The sequence below is a fragment of the Osmia bicornis genome, chromosome 12 (genome assembly GCF_907164935.1).
Source record: "Osmia bicornis bicornis chromosome 12, iOsmBic2.1, whole genome shotgun sequence".
NCBI lineage: Eukaryota > Metazoa > Arthropoda > Insecta > Hymenoptera > Megachilidae > Osmia > Osmia bicornis.
Window position 1 is genome coordinate 2,980,334 of NC_060227.1, and position 18,678 is coordinate 2,999,011.

At 36.4% G+C, this 18,678-nt stretch overlaps 3 protein-coding genes across 3 annotated transcripts; 2 read left to right on the plus strand and 1 right to left on the minus strand.

Moving 5' to 3' along the window:
• Window positions 1-4,500: 4,500 nt before the first annotated feature.
• Window positions 4,501-6,588, plus strand: LOC114880715 (torsin-1A-like). Its single transcript, XM_029197014.2, has 3 exons — window positions 4,501-4,940; window positions 5,034-5,299; window positions 5,395-6,588. Exons 1-3 carry the CDS (start codon window positions 4,754-4,756, stop codon window positions 5,989-5,991), a joined length of 1,050 nt encoding a protein of 349 aa, XP_029052847.2. The 5' UTR covers window positions 4,501-4,753; the 3' UTR covers window positions 5,992-6,588.
• LOC114880713 (protein vav) lies at window positions 6,178-10,991 on the minus strand. Its single transcript, XM_029197012.2, has 9 exons — window positions 10,557-10,991; window positions 9,811-10,335; window positions 9,665-9,733; window positions 8,893-9,082; window positions 8,385-8,747; window positions 7,995-8,315; window positions 7,522-7,926; window positions 7,177-7,448; window positions 6,178-7,092 (listed from the first exon to the last, which is right to left on the minus strand). Exons 2-9 carry the CDS (start codon window positions 10,215-10,217, stop codon window positions 6,735-6,737), a joined length of 2,385 nt encoding a protein of 794 aa, XP_029052845.1. The 5' UTR covers window positions 10,218-10,335; window positions 10,557-10,991; the 3' UTR covers window positions 6,178-6,734.
• Window positions 10,992-11,120: 129 nt separating this feature from the next.
• LOC114880714 (plancitoxin-1) lies at window positions 11,121-13,667 on the plus strand. Its single transcript, XM_029197013.2, has 7 exons — window positions 11,121-11,379; window positions 11,567-11,685; window positions 11,753-11,930; window positions 12,417-12,909; window positions 12,984-13,086; window positions 13,158-13,296; window positions 13,379-13,667. The coding sequence occupies exons 2-7, from the start codon at window positions 11,576-11,578 to the stop codon at window positions 13,484-13,486; spliced, it is 1,131 nt and encodes a 376-aa protein (XP_029052846.1). The 5' UTR covers window positions 11,121-11,379; window positions 11,567-11,575; the 3' UTR covers window positions 13,487-13,667.
• The last annotated feature ends 5,011 nt before the right edge of the window (window positions 13,668-18,678 follow it).

The window sequence follows — 18,678 nt, forward strand, 5'->3', positions numbered from 1 at the left end:
TCTCCCATGAGGTGGTGTTCACGGTCTTATGCCGCGGAATCCTTGTAACTAATTATATCACATAAAAACCAAAAGGATTCCCACCGAATACTAGTCAGTGTATAGTCATATTTACTTTCGCGTTGGAAATTTTTCGCAACACTAATTAAAATAGAAAATCCTAATCTAGAAACATGTCTGGTACATTAATATCTAACGGGGTAATATTTCACTACACAAAGGTATGCAGGTGGATAAATGGTTATGAGACAGAGTTCGTGAGGTCGAGAACCGTGAACGTGACAGAATGAATTTCAAGTTCGAAAAGGGAATTTTATACAATGCTTGAAGAGCAAATACTGAAAAGCAAAATTGAGCAACTATGACACTAACATGGTGCACTGCTAATATCAGCTGGCAACGGAGGTTCTTAGGCCCCCTGAACTTGCGCTCGACGCTACATACCACCCACCCCGCCTGGACGTCGTAACGCCAGGACAGGATGCACCCCTTCGCTAAGAGCGCTACCCGCCCGTCCAACACGTTGCATCCAACGGTGTCAGATTGACGGACGCCCATAGTATAGACAAAAGGACTACAGTTTAGAATATGGTAACATATTTTCATATGTTCCGTATTCTAAAGCTGCGCCTGCAAAGGCCTAGTAATGCATGGGTTTGTCTCCCATGAGATGGTGTTTCACGGTCTTATGCCGCGGAATCCTTGTAACTAATTTGATTAAATAAATAAAATATTGGATTGAGTTTAAAAACCAAAAGGATTCCCACCGAATACTAGTCAGTGCATTGTCATATTTACTCTCGCGTTGGAAATTTTTCGCAACACTAATTAAAATAGAAAATTTAACGGGCTAATATTTCATATGCGGGTGGATAAATGATTATGTGATAGAGTTTGTGAGGCTGACGTGTGAGTGATGAGTGTTTAGGGTCGAGAACCATGAACGTGACAGAATGAATTTCAAGTACGAAAGAAGAGCTAATACTGAAAAGCAAAATAGAGCAACTATGACGCAAAAACGGTGCACTTCTAATATCAGCTGGCAACGGAGGTTCTTAGGCCCCCTGAACTTGCGCTCGACGCTACATACCACCCACCCCGCCTAGAACAGGGTGCACCCCTTCGCTAAGAGCGCTACCCGCCCGTCCAACACGTTGCATCCAACGGTGTCAGATTGACGGACGCCCATAGTATAGACAAAAGGCTGCAGTTTATCAAATGGAAGATTTGGTACTCCGCCACATTCTAAATCTGCGCCTTGAAAGGCCTAGTAATGCATGGTTTTATCTCCCATGAGATGGTGTTCACGGTCTTATGCCGCGGAATCCTTGTAACTAATTTGATTAATTAAATAAAACATTGAGTTTAAAAACAAAAAGGATTCCCACCGAGTACTAGTAAGTGCATCGTCATTGTTACTCTCGCGTTATTTTTCGCAACACTAATTAAAATAGAAAATCCTGATCTAGCAACATGACTAAAGGGGAGCTTTAAATTATGCTTGAAGAGCAAATATTGAAAAACAAAATTGAGCAAATATGACTCAAACATACGTCCACTGCTAATATCAGCTGGCAACGGAGGTTCTTAGGCCCCCTGAACTTGCGCTCGACGCTACATACCACCCACCCCGCCTGGACGTCGTAACGCCAGGACAGGATGCACCCCTTCGCTAAGAGCGCTACCCGCCCGTCCAACACGTTGCATCCAACGGTGTCAGATTGACGGACGCCCATAGTATAGACAAAAGGACTACAGTTTAGAATATGGTAACATATTTTCATATGTTCCGTATTCTAAAGCTGCGCCTACAAAGGCCTAGTAATGCATGGGTTTATCTCCCATGAGATGGTGTTTCACGGTCTTATGCCGCGGAATCCTTGTAACTAATTTCATCAAATAAAAACCAAAAGGATTCCCACCGAATACTAGTCAGTGTATAGTCATATTTACTCTCGCGTTGGAAATTTTTCGCAACACTAATTAAAATAGAAAATCCTGATCTAGAAACATGACTGGTACATTAATATCTAACGGGGTAATATTTCACTATACAAAGGTATGCAGGTGGATAAATGATTATGTGATAGAGTTCGTGAGGCTGAAGTGCGAATGATGAGTGTTTAGGTTCGAGAATCGTAAACGTGAGAAAATGAATATCAAGTACGGAAGTGCATTGTCATAGTTACCCCCGCGCTGTAAATTTTTCGCAACACTAATAAATCTGAAAATCCCACCCCCCTGTGGAGGCCAGCCCATATACTAAACTGATACCAATTTCACGAATAAAATCGGAAAAACGTTTCAATTTCAAGAGCGATTTCCTTATCAAAGTAAGTAGTTGGAATAATTAAAAGTATTCATGCTTATTACTTTGATATTGAAATCTGCTCATCGCGAAATAAATTCTTGTACATATAAAAAAGAAAGTGTATTGTGAAATCGGAGGGTCATCCGACTTCTCTACATTTTTAAACTCGAAATCTATATATGTAAATATGTACAAGAAAACCCTATCCTGAGCTAAGGCATAAAATACACAAAAAACAATTTGCACGATTATCATTGTATAAAATGATACAGTGATATTCGTGGGTCACTATGCTCGCTCAAAAAATAAAAATTACAACCAATTCCCGTGTCGCTACGGACCATTCGTCCTACGACATGATGGGAACCGGAGGAACTTAAAAGCATGCGACTCACCGATCGTTGACTTGCACGTCTGTTGGCTCGTCAAAGAAACGGTATCCCCACTGGCCAAAGCACTCATCTGAAAGCATAAAAAATCACGATTCTTGAACGATATATGTTTTCTCTCAATTTGTTGTAGTTAATATGCTAATACATAGGATAATTAAAAAATATGCATGCAAAACTATATGGGAATAACTACACCATAAAACACGGTAAAATACATGCAAATACATCCCAAAACACTCGAAGATGAAAACCATAGAACACTATAAAATATTTGCAAAATTATAGTAAAACACATAGGGTACCAATCCATAAAACCTACTAATAAATCCGTATAAATATGCCAAAACACAAAGGGTACTACTCCATAAAACCCACTAATAAATCCGTATAAATATGCCAAAACACATAGGGTACCATTCCATAAAACCCACTAATAAATCCGTAAATATATGCCAAAGCACAAAGGAAACCACACCATAAAACACAATAAAGCACATGCAGGTACATGGGGTACCACATCACACAGCACACTAATGCACTTGTATAAAAATGTCAGAACACATGGGTGACCACACCATAAAACGCACTAATATATCCGTATAAATATTCCAAATCACATAGGAAACACCATAGGCACACATAGTAACACTTGTGGTAACACACTAATAAATCCATGCACGAATATCCATGGTATCAACCCGTACCGGTATACGTTTGACAGTTCGATCCGTATCCTTTGGCGGTCGCGATAAGACTGATTAGATTTGACCTCTCTCCAGGTTGCTCTTGTACCTGCGCGCGCCGCATCCAATCAAGCATGACATTCCCCTTCCCCGGTTCCGCGGCTGGTTACATTTAACTATTTCTATCTGATATTTGTTAATATTTGTTTAATTATTATTTTATATTTTACAATTGTTTATTAATCAAATTATTGTTATATCTATTTAAATTGTTTATTTCTTTACATTTTCGCGTGGATATATTGTAAAATTTTGTTTAATTATTCTATTAAAAATTATTTAATTATTATTTTTAATTTTACAATTGTTTGTTAATCAAATTATTGTTATATCTATTTAAATTGTTTATTTCTTTAATTTTCGCGTGGGTATATTGCAAAATTTTGTTTGATTATTCTATTCAAATTTAATTAATTACTATTTATAATTTTACAATTGTTTGTTAATTAAATTATTGTTATATCTTTTGAAATTTATTATTTTTATAACTTTTATACACGGATATCCAGTAAATTTGTTTGAATTATTTAATTTTTATACAATATTAAGAAGTGATTATTGTGTTTTAATATAAATTTGATTTTCATCAAATAGTTATTGAACGTTATACAATAATAACAGTTACAAGTACTCTTCGATTGTTTAATTAATTTATTGCTTTTCTAAAATGATTTATTTTCCAAAGTATAATTGAAGTTAAATTTGTTAAACAATTATTTTAATGATTTTTCGGCCTTGTACTAGTTCTCATCTATTTTTCCTTTTCACTTATAGTTCTTCACTGTAATGTAATATATTGTAGCATAAATACATTTTAATTAATTAAAAGTACATTGAATTTTCTACGTTTGCACTATCAACCAGAATTTGCGTTTAAATTTTGTCAAGTACAATGCAACAGCTGACTATTTCTTTTACATTCACGATTAGAATAAAATACAGAATTAGCAAAAAGCGTCCTCTCGGTTTCATCGGCCAACCCTATATCTACGGATATTACCATTTCTGTGCAGAAAAATCTGCTGTAATATCGACATCCCGAATCGGAGAGGTCACGTGCCGTGTCTACCCTCTTAAAACTGCACAATATGACGGTGGAGTCAGTGACTATCTATAGTCACTGGTGGAGTTGAATATTTTTTAGAATGTACTGTTTATATCCACGATATTTTAGTTGTAAAAATAAAATTCAACAGTTGAGCGTGAATTCGTGTTATGATACAAATGTTTCATACATTATTTAATATTTGGTAATGGAATCTTATCAAGTATCATTCAATTAGGAAACATTTTAATATTAATAAAAGATGAATTTTGTCAACTGTTCATTGTTATGTATATTAATTAGTATTTTGATGGTTTGTGTAAAATGCGACTTTTCCTTCACTTCAATTTATTCAACCATCCTTAATAAAGCTACAATCATACCAAGCTACCTACTATGTACATTTACAGAATGTTGTAACAATGAATATATTTCTCCTGATCTTGATAGTAAGTATAGCAATGAAAGATAGTACACTGCAAATTGCTTATAAAAAGGTTTAGATACATAGATAACTAATTGCATGTATATGTTTATGTTAGCATTAGATGACATTCTTTGTAAAGAACTCTATGGACAAGAAATTGCTCATCATGTGGTTGTAAATGCTTTACGTGGGCATTTAACCTCCTCTGATCCTCCTAAGGCTTTGACTATGAGTTTTCATGGCCCACCAGGAACTGGTAAAACTTTCACAACTCAAATGATTGCCAAATTTCTTTATAAAAAAGGTGATCATAGTGCATTTTATCATTTTTTTAATGGCCGTAATGATTTTCCTTTGGAAGAAAATGTGGAACAATATAAGGTATGTTCATTTGTATTATGAAATTAAGTTAAATATATATGTATGTTTACACTTATTATTAGATTGTTTGATAAAGTGATACTTTTACTATGCAGGAAGAATTACGGAAAATTATCATTAATAGTTTAGAAAAATGTGAAAGATCAATGTTTGTATTTGATGAAGTGGATAAAATGCCAGAGGGCTTGTTAAATGTTCTTGTACCATTTCTGGACTATAATACATTGATCAAATCATGGAGACTTACAAGCAGTTCAATAAATACAAGAAAAGCAATTTATATATTTTTATCTAATACAGGTAGTTCACGAATTGCACAGCGTTTATTAACTCTTTGGGAAGAAGGAAAACACAGAAGTGAAACTAAACTTCAAGATTTTGAAAATTTGATAAGTGTCGGAGCATTTAATGAAAAAGGAGGTTTCTATCACAGTGATACAATAGACTCTAGTGTTATAGACCATTATGTGCCTTTTTTACCGCTCGAAGAGAACCATGTAAAAAAATGTTTAAAAAAAGCATTTATAGAAAGAGGTGTAACTCCTACTAATGAAATGATAGAGGAAGGATTGTCGTATGTAATTTTTGGACCTCCTTCACATAATCTTTATGCAACAGCTGGCTGTAAGAGGCTAGAACAGAAAGTTGCCGCTATTATATACGCTAAAAGAAAAGATCGACTTGAATTTTGAATGTTGTTAAAATCAAAGAAAAGATTATTAAATTCCACAAGCAACGCGTCTTTTTTATGTTAACGTTTCAATAAGATCTAAATTTTATTAATTACTCTTATTGGCACAATCAGAAAATATGTGTAACAGTTAAAAAAATAGTATAATTAATTTGTTATAATAATGCGTGTAGCGATTGTTTATATATTTATGTACGTATACGCTTATATTTAAGAAGTAGCTAAAATTTTTTTATCTTCAACATTACAGAATTACAGTATATACAATTGAGGCTTGGCAATTGACTTTAAAATATAGTCATAAAGAGAGAAGTTGTCTAAAAGTATAAACATTTGGCAATATGTTTTCTCTACATAATCCTAACATACAAAAATAGACAACTTTAATCTTTATGACGTTTTTCTAACTTTATTAGTTATCTCATGTCGTACCGAAAAATAATTGTGATTCTATACTCTATACAAGTACCTAAATGTATTCGTTTTTATACGCTCAGTTCACGTTCGCGAATATGTATTTCCTATTTTTATAATTGTAATATAACACAACCTCAAGCAAAGAGAACAGTAAAATAAACTGTGTTTTTTATGATATTAATGTATGTAAGTTGATTTCTTTTCCGGTCTCTATAGAGGAGTGTTTTAATAAATCTCTATGTCTGCACGATGATACGTACACATAGAACGTTCTTAATGGGTGTGCAATCGCGTATCGAGGAAGTACCTAGATAACATAATTTATGATTATTCTTCCTCAACATATTCTTTTGGAAAAAATCCTACTTGATCTCCTATCTTTCCTTTCCACCATCCTTTGGCATCACCTTCCTTACTCAATACCACAACCCTACAACCTCGTCGTAGACTTAATTCATTCCGTTCACCTCCGCGAAAATCAAATAATGCTTTAGCTAACACACGTCTATACGGCCATAATAAGCGCTGATCTAATTTCTCAAAATTTTCCGACAACGACGCTCGTTCGTAATACTCGACAAGTTCGACTACACTTTTGAAGAAACGAGATTCGCTGAGATAATATAAATCAGCACCATCGACGTCGCGTTTAAATATCCTTATATGTTTCACCGCTCCATCTGCCCTGTAATATTAATTAAATATTTTTACGGTAGATATTTCAAAAAATGTTACAATTAAAGGTACTTATGTTACATTCAACTCTTACTTGATACTAAGTGCGTAATTAGTTTCATGTTTTAAACGTGGTTGTCCTGCAGGCCGTACTCGTAACATGTATGTACCATCTTCGCGAGGTTCTAGTTTATTTGAGGCTGTATCTCGTCCCATTTCTCCGACAAACCATAATTTTACCGAAAGAGCACGCTCGCATGGTAGAGGCGGAGGAGGTGGAGGTGGAGGTGGTGCCGGCATACACCTACCTGAATGTGCAATACATTGTTTGTGCACAGCTATTCGACAAACGTCACATCGGTATCCCTGTTTGTATAAAAAAACTCCATTAGAAGCTTGTATCATAATTTTGAATACACCTACGTCGATGACAGACTACCTGAAATATGCGGCCTTTCAGAAACTTGTCACACTGATGACAAGTACGCGGAGAATCAAATGTCGTAAGTTTAAACTTATGGTTTGTATTGCGGCACGCAGCCGGATTGACATTATCCATTGTGTTTTGTAATGCCTTAATCCAAGTTTGTTTCTGTTCTTCTGTTTTGGCGAACAATGTGTACGCTGTATATTCTTGTTTGTGCACGAGCAACCATTGATATGACCATCGAGAATCTTTACCAAGCGTTCGTCTACATGTATGATCTTCCAATCGATAATCATCTAAACGTAATGTTTCACGGTAACAGTATTGCTCTCCTCTACCTGCTTTACAGATTAATATTACTTGTTCGAAAGCAAATACATATCGGACTTTTACTCGTTGGTCACCGTGAGCTTTTACCTAAAATTCGATTATAAGATTTTACTAATGTTTAATTTCAAAATATATCTATCAAGAAAACAATATACCTTAAGCTCTCCATCTAAAAGTAATCGGCCAAAATCTTTTAATTGTGCATCTTCTTGAACGTCCCAATCAATTATCGACGCTTGAACATCTTTTATAATGTCTAATGTGTCAGAGTCACGTTTTACTTCATTAATATATTGAGCTATATCAACCATTACTTCTCTAGCTTTTCCAAGCTGACACCTATCTTCTACCCAATCGCAAGGAGTTTCTTCTACTAATTTATCTAATAATAAATGGTATTTCAATACTCTTTGCATCGGGACCGATAATATGTCCCGTAATTTGAATTTACCATTATTTGCTTCTTGTTGACACCTCTGCAAGTTTAGATTTTTGTATATGAAAATAACAGATAAAGTGTAATATGCAAGTGTTTTAAAACTTACAATAACTTCCTGATTAACTGATTCATTACGTGCACAGGCTTCCTGTAATGTATTTTGAGCAAGCGTAAGATTCGCGCAATAATCGCCATAAATAAGAAACTTTTGTCGCCAATCGAGGAAAACCTGTGCTAAAGCGGCACCGGTTCTCGCTTTTCGAAGTTGGCTATGAAAACCTGCATGAATTTCCGCAAGTTCCTTTATACCAAAAAATATGCGTGCTGTATCTTCTGGTCGTAATAACATAGAAAGAGGTCTAACGAAATGTTTAAGCAAACTGTTAAGAACGTCTGAATAATTGCGTTCCGTTTCAACAAGTTCTTGAATCACATAGTCCCTTTTTTCACCTCCACAAATTGCGCCGTCCTACATTATACAAATATCAGTTTAAAATTTATTCGTTTACATCAAATTATACACAGTACAAAATACTACGAAGCATAACGAGACCAATTATCAGTATTGTGATGAGATAAATAAATAAATAAATAAAGAACAAAAATATAACGACCTGCACAACAGATGGAGCAGGTGGCAAGTGTAGACTACAAAGGTCCTGGTAGATTTCTTCGCTTTGAGCATGGCTGCAATATGCCCCATATCCATCTTCCTCTTCAACTGGATCTTCATGGTCTCCTCCTCCACCTGCTTCATCTCCCTCCCGCCTTTTAAATCTTCTGCGACGACCTTCATCCTCACGACTTTAGCATAAAAATATGAACAGCCATGCACTATTCATGCATGAAAAAAATATAATTTCTGGCAAACTTAAACTATTTGTGGCAACGGTAGATCTCGTTATCAATAATAAACATAGCTTAATACATAAACTTCTGGAGCAAATACAGTAAATAAATTTTAAATAGTGCCAGTATCACTGTACTATGTTAATTTTGCGTCCGATATTAGTAGAAACCTTTCGTTTATATTTCATATAATGTATCATTATTTCTTTGAATAATGGAATACAGTGATGTTTGGTACTTTTATTACAACATCTTTAAACTTTTAACTTGCAAACGACAGATACCTTCTCCGTGGAAGGCCAATCGCGCTGAGAATTACTTGAGAAACAGAGTAATTCCTGATATACTTGGGATTCATCTACATCCATACCCTTAGGTTTTATGGTAAATGTTCCCACTGCTGTTGTGGGGCTGAATACATTGATAGCAGTTGTTATCAACTTTGATAATAATTTTATAAATTTTCTATCTTTAATTTACTTTAAGTTATAAATACATCTATAAATAATAAAGTTGCATTGAAAATTAGATGCTTACCCTGCACCAGCACTTTGTAAACCCTTATAAATATCTTCTTGTGACCTACCATGACCTACAGAAAAACCACTGTAACACAAGTATGTTTATGAGAATGGGTTAATACAACTTGTGTGTAAAAAATGACACAATATTAAATTACTTACAGGATACCCTTGCGTCTTAAACGGGAACAATTTGATAAAGCTGATAAAGTACATAATACACGATGAAAATTTGATAGATCAAACAACATAGAAGGTTCAAAAAGGTCAGAATCAGATAATCCAAAAGTGGTTGAGCACGCGGATAAAAATACTTTTATGTTTCTTAAACACAAAAATTGTGCCATTTGTGGTTTTTGATTCACATCTTTCATATCTATACAACCGGTGTCAACTGTATTTAGAAGATTGCATAGTAATACACCATCTCTTAGTGTATAAGCTAAATCAACTGCAGTTGCTTTTGGCCAATTTGCTTTGTGATCAGCTCTTAAAGCTCCGCATCTTGTCAACCATTTGGCACATTCGTGCCAACTTTCGTTGTCTGAATTGCTATCTATTCTGTTCATTTTGGTTTGTTTATTTGCTTAAATGTAAAAAATTTTAATGTTTACGATAGGAATTCCTTTAATATATAATGCATTAGGCCATTAAGTTTTCATAGATGCATTTTGTTATGCTTGAGATCTGAAAAGAATAGAAAAATATAATTAAAGATAGCAATTGGTAATCATTTACATATGTTTAATCATAATAACTTGCACAAATATATTGTACCAAATGAGAAAAATAAAATGAAATCATATCTAAGAGTAGGTTCAACAGATAAAATTATCAGACTTGTATTAGGATAAAAAATTATGATTATACATATATAATTAAAGTAAATAATGTTTTTGAAAACATACTTTCATTCGTCAAATAATTTATAAGTTCTTTCTTCGTTCTTCTGTTAGTGTTAAGAATATTCTGTAACAAGTTCTACCAAAGAACTCATTATTGTGTTCCGTGTAGGTTCTTAAAAATATCTCAACGAAATACGTAACGCCGCTTGAAATGGTTTGTTGGCAGTGTCATTGGTAAAAAAACATCTTATTGAACTACGAGTTTAATACGCGGCTATTACTTTGCACGATATGCCTTGTTTTCTCATTGTAATATTATGACGTTCAGCCTACATTGGCTTACAGTCGCCATATTGCTGCTTCGCCGCAGTCGATCATATCATAAATCTCGTTGTAATATTTAATTCAGGCATTTAATCACAGATGGGGATAAATGTTTGTGCAAGTGGCAAATATTAATGATAGATTCTAATAAGAATTAACTAATAAGGTTTTGTGTTAATCTTGTTTTACGAATAAACTTTTGAAACATTTTCATTTTGATTTATACGCATTCATAAGATGCATGATAATACTTATCACGCATAACACAAAGACTTTAATTGTAATTTCTACAGATGTTAACATATGAATGTGTATTATAGAATAAATATTAATGAGTAAATTTGCGTTATTATGAGTATAAAATTATGAGTAAGCTTTATTTGAAATAAAATGTCAACCAATCGGATGGATATATCTGTGTGACGCAAGGTCAGCTTTCATTTTCCTTGATGCATCACTATGGTCACGTCAGTGTTCACGCAGTATGTCGACTGTAATGACAGAAGCATTATTAGTTAAGCAGTTATTGAGTTACTTTGTACTTTATTTGTGATATATTTTGGTACGTATATCGGTGTATATTCATAGACAATTTATTAAGTTTGAGTAGGTTAAACTTAATACACGCGCGCATGTGCCGCATACAGTACCCAACAAAGGAATTACTTTTATGACAATTGAATTTCATTAAGTTTAGACAAACACTTTTTTCTGTTACCACATGGTGTATTTAAATTCAATTGTTTCAGTACACTACTATGCGTGTTTTATTCTACACAATTTTTCTGTTAGTCGTGTGTAACGCTATACATAGCAAAGTTTACGACAAATTACAATGTAAAGACGAAAATAATCTACCAGTAGACTGGTAAGCGTTTACACATAATTATTAAATTTTAATTACTGTCAATGAATTTAAGTCAATGTTATTTTAGGTACGTGATGTATAAGTTACCGAAAGTCTCGGAGAGCAGTAATCCTTTAATTAGGGATGGCTTTGCTTATCTATACATTACAAACATAACTATCGCAACCGGATGGCGATTGTCTACTAGGCCCATCGGTTCAAACAATTCTATCCCTGGAATCACATTAGCGCCAATTTATAACGACGTAAGACTGTGTAGAACATTACTCACAATTAGCGCAGATTCATAGTAACTGCAAGGTATTAGAGCGTGATTTAATTATAAGTCACTGCCGACGCGTCGAACAAATTTTCCATCGTGATACAGAGTATCAATTCGAAATTTACCAAAATATTTGGCTAATTATCTATTCTCAATCATACTCAATCATTCGCAGATGAAACGAATAAGTCCTGACGTTTCATAAAAAAATTGGAAAAAATAATCCCTATTATTAACTTCCGTCTTATTGTGGCACACTTATCTTTTAATATTAAAAATAATCATTTCGCTACGTCGAAGCGTTTTTCGATACCCCAGCTAGATTTCACTATTTCGATCGATCGATTGATAAATTATTGATTAATATCAATTGGTTTTCAATCAATGACTATCGGTATCAAAAAATCTAATAGTCTTCCGGTCAATAAGGTTTTGAGATACTTAAGGCATTTTAATTAATTACACACAGGCGAATGAAAACAGCAGTTTATGGACTCTATATAACGATAGTCCACCGGATGCACCAAACGTTTCGAATTATGGTCACACGAAGGGTGTAGTAGCTGTTAATAGCCATCAGGGTTTTTGGTTAATTCATAGCGTTCCCAGTTTTCCTCCAGTTCCCAATACCGGTATACAAACTCGACCACAAAACAAGGAAAATATAACTAATACAGGTACATACAGTTATCCAGAAAGTGGAACATTTTATGGTCAGAGCTTTCTCTGTATCTCCTTGGACGGTGATCAGATGGACATCGTCGGCAAACAATTAAGGTACAACGAGATAGCAGTGTACGCGAAAAATATCCCTGACAAGCTTGGGGAACAGTATCCTGTTCTAAAAAATGCGAGTGATCAGAAACACGTAAAGTCACCTCCTTACACCAGCAAAGTTATCGTGAAATCTGTGGGCAATACAGAGTTTATTTCATTTGCCAAATGCGAGAAATGGCTGAAAGGTGACTATTATGAATTGCATAAAACCTGGTCTCATTATCTTGTACTGTGTATGTTACACCGTGATGAATTTTAGATATATACGAGGATTTTATAGCACCACAGTTACAGGCGAATTTATACGTTCAGTCGTGGTTGAACGGACGAGGGAAGCTGTCGTCTAATTGCAGTCGTAGAAAGTAAAATTAACTTTGAATCTCTATTGTACGATGTTTGTTTTATTTATCACGCGAACGTGTTAATTCAACAGGGTTTACAATGTGTACAGTCTGGAATTGGAGGCAGCTAATGTAGATTTTACGAGCAGTCGGGACCATTCTAAATGGGCCATTACGGTTAAAAATAAAACAAACCACCACTGGGTTTGCATCGGCGACATTAACAGAGCTGTAAATATTTTTGATTCGACTGAAATGAATTTTGATTAGCACGGGATACTAAAAGATATTTAATTTATTTTTTTATTTTTAGGATACACAATTCACACGAGGTGGTGGAGCCGTGTGCTTCAAAGAAGCCCGATTGTGGAATAATTATCGTGATGCTATCAATGACTTCGAGCCATGCCCTCGCACGTAATGTGATATTTCTATGCAGAAACTCATACTGAGTTTTAAAAGCTTGTATAATGAATAATAATTACTAGCTACAGTATGTTGCGCATACTTTGCATAGAAGACAAATTGCATTATTAAAGTTCAAGCTACAGTTCACTGTAGTACAACTTCCTGATACAATAAAAATTTAGTTTAAATATTTATTCGATGCCTATTTAATAGAACAACCCTAAACCTGAAAATTGATCCCGTCGCTAACGTTTACTGGTGTGTTTGAAGCACCAGTGAAACGGAGATAACGAAGAATAATGTGTTGAAGTTTTAAATACATGTACATTATTGATTGGTATGCAAGAGTGTTCTATCGCGAGCTAACAACGTTTTAATCGAATTTATATTATCCGAACAGCCGGATGTTCCCGTCAATGTACATCATAAACTTCTGCAACGCCGTAGCTAGTATACAAAGTATAATAACCGTCATATTAACTGCAGTTTACTTGCAAGTGTATAAAGAAGAGAGGTCTAGCTTGCTCTTTATTACCGTGGAATAAGGACGGACGACGGGGATCAGAAGCAGTTCTTAAATTGGATTTTATGAAAGGCAGTAGCGACTCTTGCTGCACCGACTCTCCTCCCATCTTCCTTTTTCTCAACCGTGCTTATTGTCTATCTAAGGAAATTGCAGAGTAGCTCGACGTGCCGTTAATGAAAGAGAAAGAATTAAAAAAAGAAAAAAGAAAAGAAAAGTAGGTATCCGAGGTTTAGTAAACGGAAGGAGAGTGGAACGATTTACTCTTTAATGAAAATTCCAAGAAATCGACTGAACTTCGGCTCGCTCTTTAAACTCCTCAATCTCTTGATAGTCTTCGTTTCAAACATCTCTTCCCTTTCAGATGAAGAAACTTGTTTAAACAGTCGTTTTCGAGATTAATTACTGACTTATATTATTTACCTTCGAAAGATTACAATTCGACAAAACGCTTTTTCTTGAAATATACAGGGTGTCCCAGAAAGAGTGTAAGCCGTTTAAGGGGGTGATAGCTGGGGTGATTCTGAATAATATTTTCCTTTGCGAAAATGTCTTTTAAAGTTTCGTTTCTGAATTATTAAGAAAAAACTCAGGGCTCAGGGACGACTTAGAATCACCCCAGCTACCACCCCCTTAAACGGCTTACACTCTTTCTGGGACACCCTGTAGATGGAAGCGTTAGCAGGTAATATTTTACAATTTTTATACACTCATCGTCAACTGTTATGTGAAATGCAATTTCAGATTATTGTTTTAAATTAAAGGGCGCAATTGCACCCCCACCCAAGTGGCATTGGGTTCGTTATTCCACTCATGGGCTAGCCAATCAACGTACGGAAGGCCCAACACTTGACTCATTGTCGGCGTGTAAGGAATTTTGGTCTAGGGACGAAAAAACTATTCCGAGTGAATTAGCCAGGCGTTTTACGCCCACGAAATGCAATTTCATCTAAAATGCGCTGGTCCAGGGTCGTAACATCTCCTTGTCAGATACAGGTAACGCGAACCATGGTTGACGCGACCTCGTCAATCGCCAGAGAAACGTTTCGAGGCAAGGGAAAAACGAGCAAAGCGTAGAGTGATAAAGAGGTTTGAACGAAAAGGTCGATAGACGAAAGGGTGGAAAGGGTTGAAAATTCGCGGGTGTTCATCGAGGCGCGAATAAACCGGCGCATGCTGCCAGAAGACAAAACAACGGGGAAAACAAGAAGCGAGAGAGTTCAGTAAAACATCTGGAAGCGGATGCTTGGAAAAACAAGCTGGCTGCTGGTGAAAGGGGATTAAGAGAAGGAACGCATAGCAGGGATTCCTTTAATACGAAACTGGCAGCTGGCAACATTCGGTCAATTTCTTGGAGTACATACCATTGTATATACCTCTATCTGTGTATATCTATGTATATAGATATCCAACCATTTCCGCGATTCAGGAAAATGAATACCAATATTTCTACTTTCAATACCTCGATGACTTTCTATATGGGCTTCTTATTATATTTATGCGATGCCTAGATCTATACGTTTCGGTATCTCCGAATCGTATTTCCTGTGTCTGTAATCTTCGGATGCAGGACCGGGGAAAATGATAGCCGGGTTACTTTTCATTCGTACCAAGCTTTTTAAATTCTATTATTTCTAATAACACGAGAAGAACGGAACTCGAGGAAGCCGGTAAAATCCTAAGACTAGAATATGCATTACCTTATCCCTAGTACATTTTGAATGAGCGAGTTCGATGGAGCGCAGATTTTCCTCGAAGCACAGAGGAAAAGCGGCTGAAATTTGGACGACTGGAAAGACGAGGAGACGAAAGCTGGCTGTTCCGAGCGATATTTCAGCATTAAAGGCGACCTGTTCTGCATACTAAAATCCAGTGCACCGTCCAAATATACGCGTAACGTAATATGCATGCAACCATCGTGTGTCGGGTGCTTCGCGTGTGTACTTAAGCATACGGGTAGGGTGCATGCGCGAGCTTCCGTTCCATCCTTTTTCAACCGATTCCTAACATCCTGCCGCCTTTACCACCTACGCTTCAGTCTATAGTTTATACACTATGCTATGTATCGTACTGAATAGCCCTACGTGAACTTTAATATTACCTTATACCTATTCATATCGTGTGCGAGAGGAAAATCGTAGCGGTTCGTTTTAGGTGGAAATGAGGCTATGTAGGCTTTCACCGACTTAACCGGATATCAGTCTTGAAACTTTCCCTGCGAATGCGATAGTCGGTCGCATCCTGCCGGAATTCTTTCATCAAGTACAATTCTAAATTGAATCATTTATAGCATATTGTATGTAAAACGCTTCGTACTGTTAGTTATTCTATATAAGTGTTGATGTTAAAAAGATTTAAAAAAAAGAAGGGAGAAAAGAACATAGGAATGAATACTTTGGGCGACGAGGTAAAGACAAAGAGAGGATGCAAGCCGAAAAAAGGAGAGAATGCCTCTCGTGCCAGAGATAGAGATGCCAGGCAGCCGAGAGCTGCTTAGCCTGGAATTCCGTTGATGGATGGAATTCACTTCGTCCCGACGAGTAAGTATAATAGAAGTGAAGTTGGGCCTCGCGGTGCCTACTGTTGCTGAATAGAAGCTTCGTTAGGCTTTGTCTAAGCGGAGTGCTTGCAGCTTTACCCTCCCCTGCCATCCGCAATTTCCACTACCACGCAACCCTCGCCCTTATCCTTCCAGTTTCTACCTACTTGAATTATTCTCTGTTGCGTTTGTACAAGAGCGGACCACCTCGCTACGCTTACAGCTTACAGCCTCTGCATCATCGTTCGCGAGCCTCTGCTTTACAACCCCCTTTTCTTTTTCTCTCTATTTCATAAACCGACTAAAGTTAAATTTAAACAGGCGACAGATGAAATTAATAGGTCTAGCCTCTAGATTCTATCTTTTAGCAGAGGTATTTTCGCAAAGGGTAGAAAGGCAGATAACGATTTAACTTTCTTGTAATTTATGACTAAGTCGGGGGTTCGATCGAGACCTTGACAGAAGGAAGGCGAACGAATGGTTTAGCTAGAAGAACGATGGTTATCGGTTGGCCATGAACTGATCGAGATGGCAAACGAAAGATAAAAAATGAAATTACCATTAACTTTCCATTTTCTTCGAGAAGACAATGCAACGCGTGCGTAATAAGTCGACGGTTATGAGTCAGCGACACTTCCGTTAGCTGATAAGTTCCATATAAGTACCGGAAGCTCCGGGTTGGAACTACGACGGTGATGCATTCGAGTTCGGTTACACCGAGACAGTTGTTCAGGGTAGTTTCCCGGTGATGTTGCAACTAGAGAGAACCACCCTGATAGTTTCTACCACCTTAATGCAGTTCCTTGTACGGTAGCAACGCAGTCCCGCAACAATAAAGCTTTCTGCGTCTTCGACTGTTGTACACTTATTATATATTTATCTGTAATGGCCTCGTTACCTCTCTTTCCTTTCATCCAACTACCTCCATTCGCATCAAATTTCTGCGTTAATGCATCGACTGCCATTTGCACTATGAATATAATTTAGCGAAACATTGTTACTTTTGCAGTAATAAACGTATTGTTGATTTCTAAGTAACGAGGTCGAAGCTTTGCTTCCTTTGATTCTGTTGGAAAAATATTATTCGGTTTGTTGAAATATGAATCTCTATGCTGAGAGGCATTGCTCACTAAACAAAAGATCTATGAGTAAAAAGTATCTAGCCAATGAGTAATAAATACATTGAAGGCCCAGGGCCTTCTTTTCTGAAAGTGGGCGCCAGTTTTCTATGTGTATTTTCAAAAGGATTCATTCCTTGTCTATTCGTAGTGCAGTAAAGACGTTTCTTCCAAGCCTTAAAAATAAAATATCTAGAATAGACTGAGTTTCTTAATATAATCCCATATTCCATTAGATCCTACCTTCCTTTCTCAGAAATGAGGACAAAGTCGTGCGTTTGACGTAGATTGAACTTTGAATCTACTTTAATCGTATTTCCCAGGTATTTTTACTTATTTTGTCTTTCCTTTCTTCTGGCATCGTTCTTTTTTCTTACACGACTCCAGACTTATCGACAGCCGGGGATATGTTGGCGCGAATCTGTGGCTAGGATAAGCGCGTCTCCGACGTAATAAAACTCCCGGAGGGAAGGCTGCAACGTTAGTCCGGAACTTTCCTTACGAAGAAGAAGAACAAGAAGAAGAATCAATCCCGTAACGTCGACCAGGCTACGTACAGTTCCGCCCCGCGGACCGTAACAAACTTTAGTTTTCATTACAAAAGCCTCCTTTCTTTTTATTTCTTTTTTATTCTTCTCCACTACTGTTTCCCAGCAGAACTTGCGTAAAACAGTCGAATAATGAACAATAAAAGAGATAAGGATACCGGTTTTTAATCAACAAACACGTTCCTCGAAAATATGAACCCTTTCGGGATGCTTTAAAAAAAGAAGAAAACGTTTCTCGTGGTTGCTTCGTGACCGTAGAAATTCGAATGATCGCGAAAGAAATGTTCGCAGATGTTCGATGTATTCTGTATGTCCGTATCGCAGAATTTCAGTGGACAGAAGGAAAGAGAAAAGTCATAAACACCGAGATACAGGCTAGTCACGAAACTGAAACGTTGACTTTCTTCCTGAACTTACACGCTCTTCCTTTACAGCTTTATCCGACTCCGTGATGCAGTAGGATGTTGAGTTGTGACC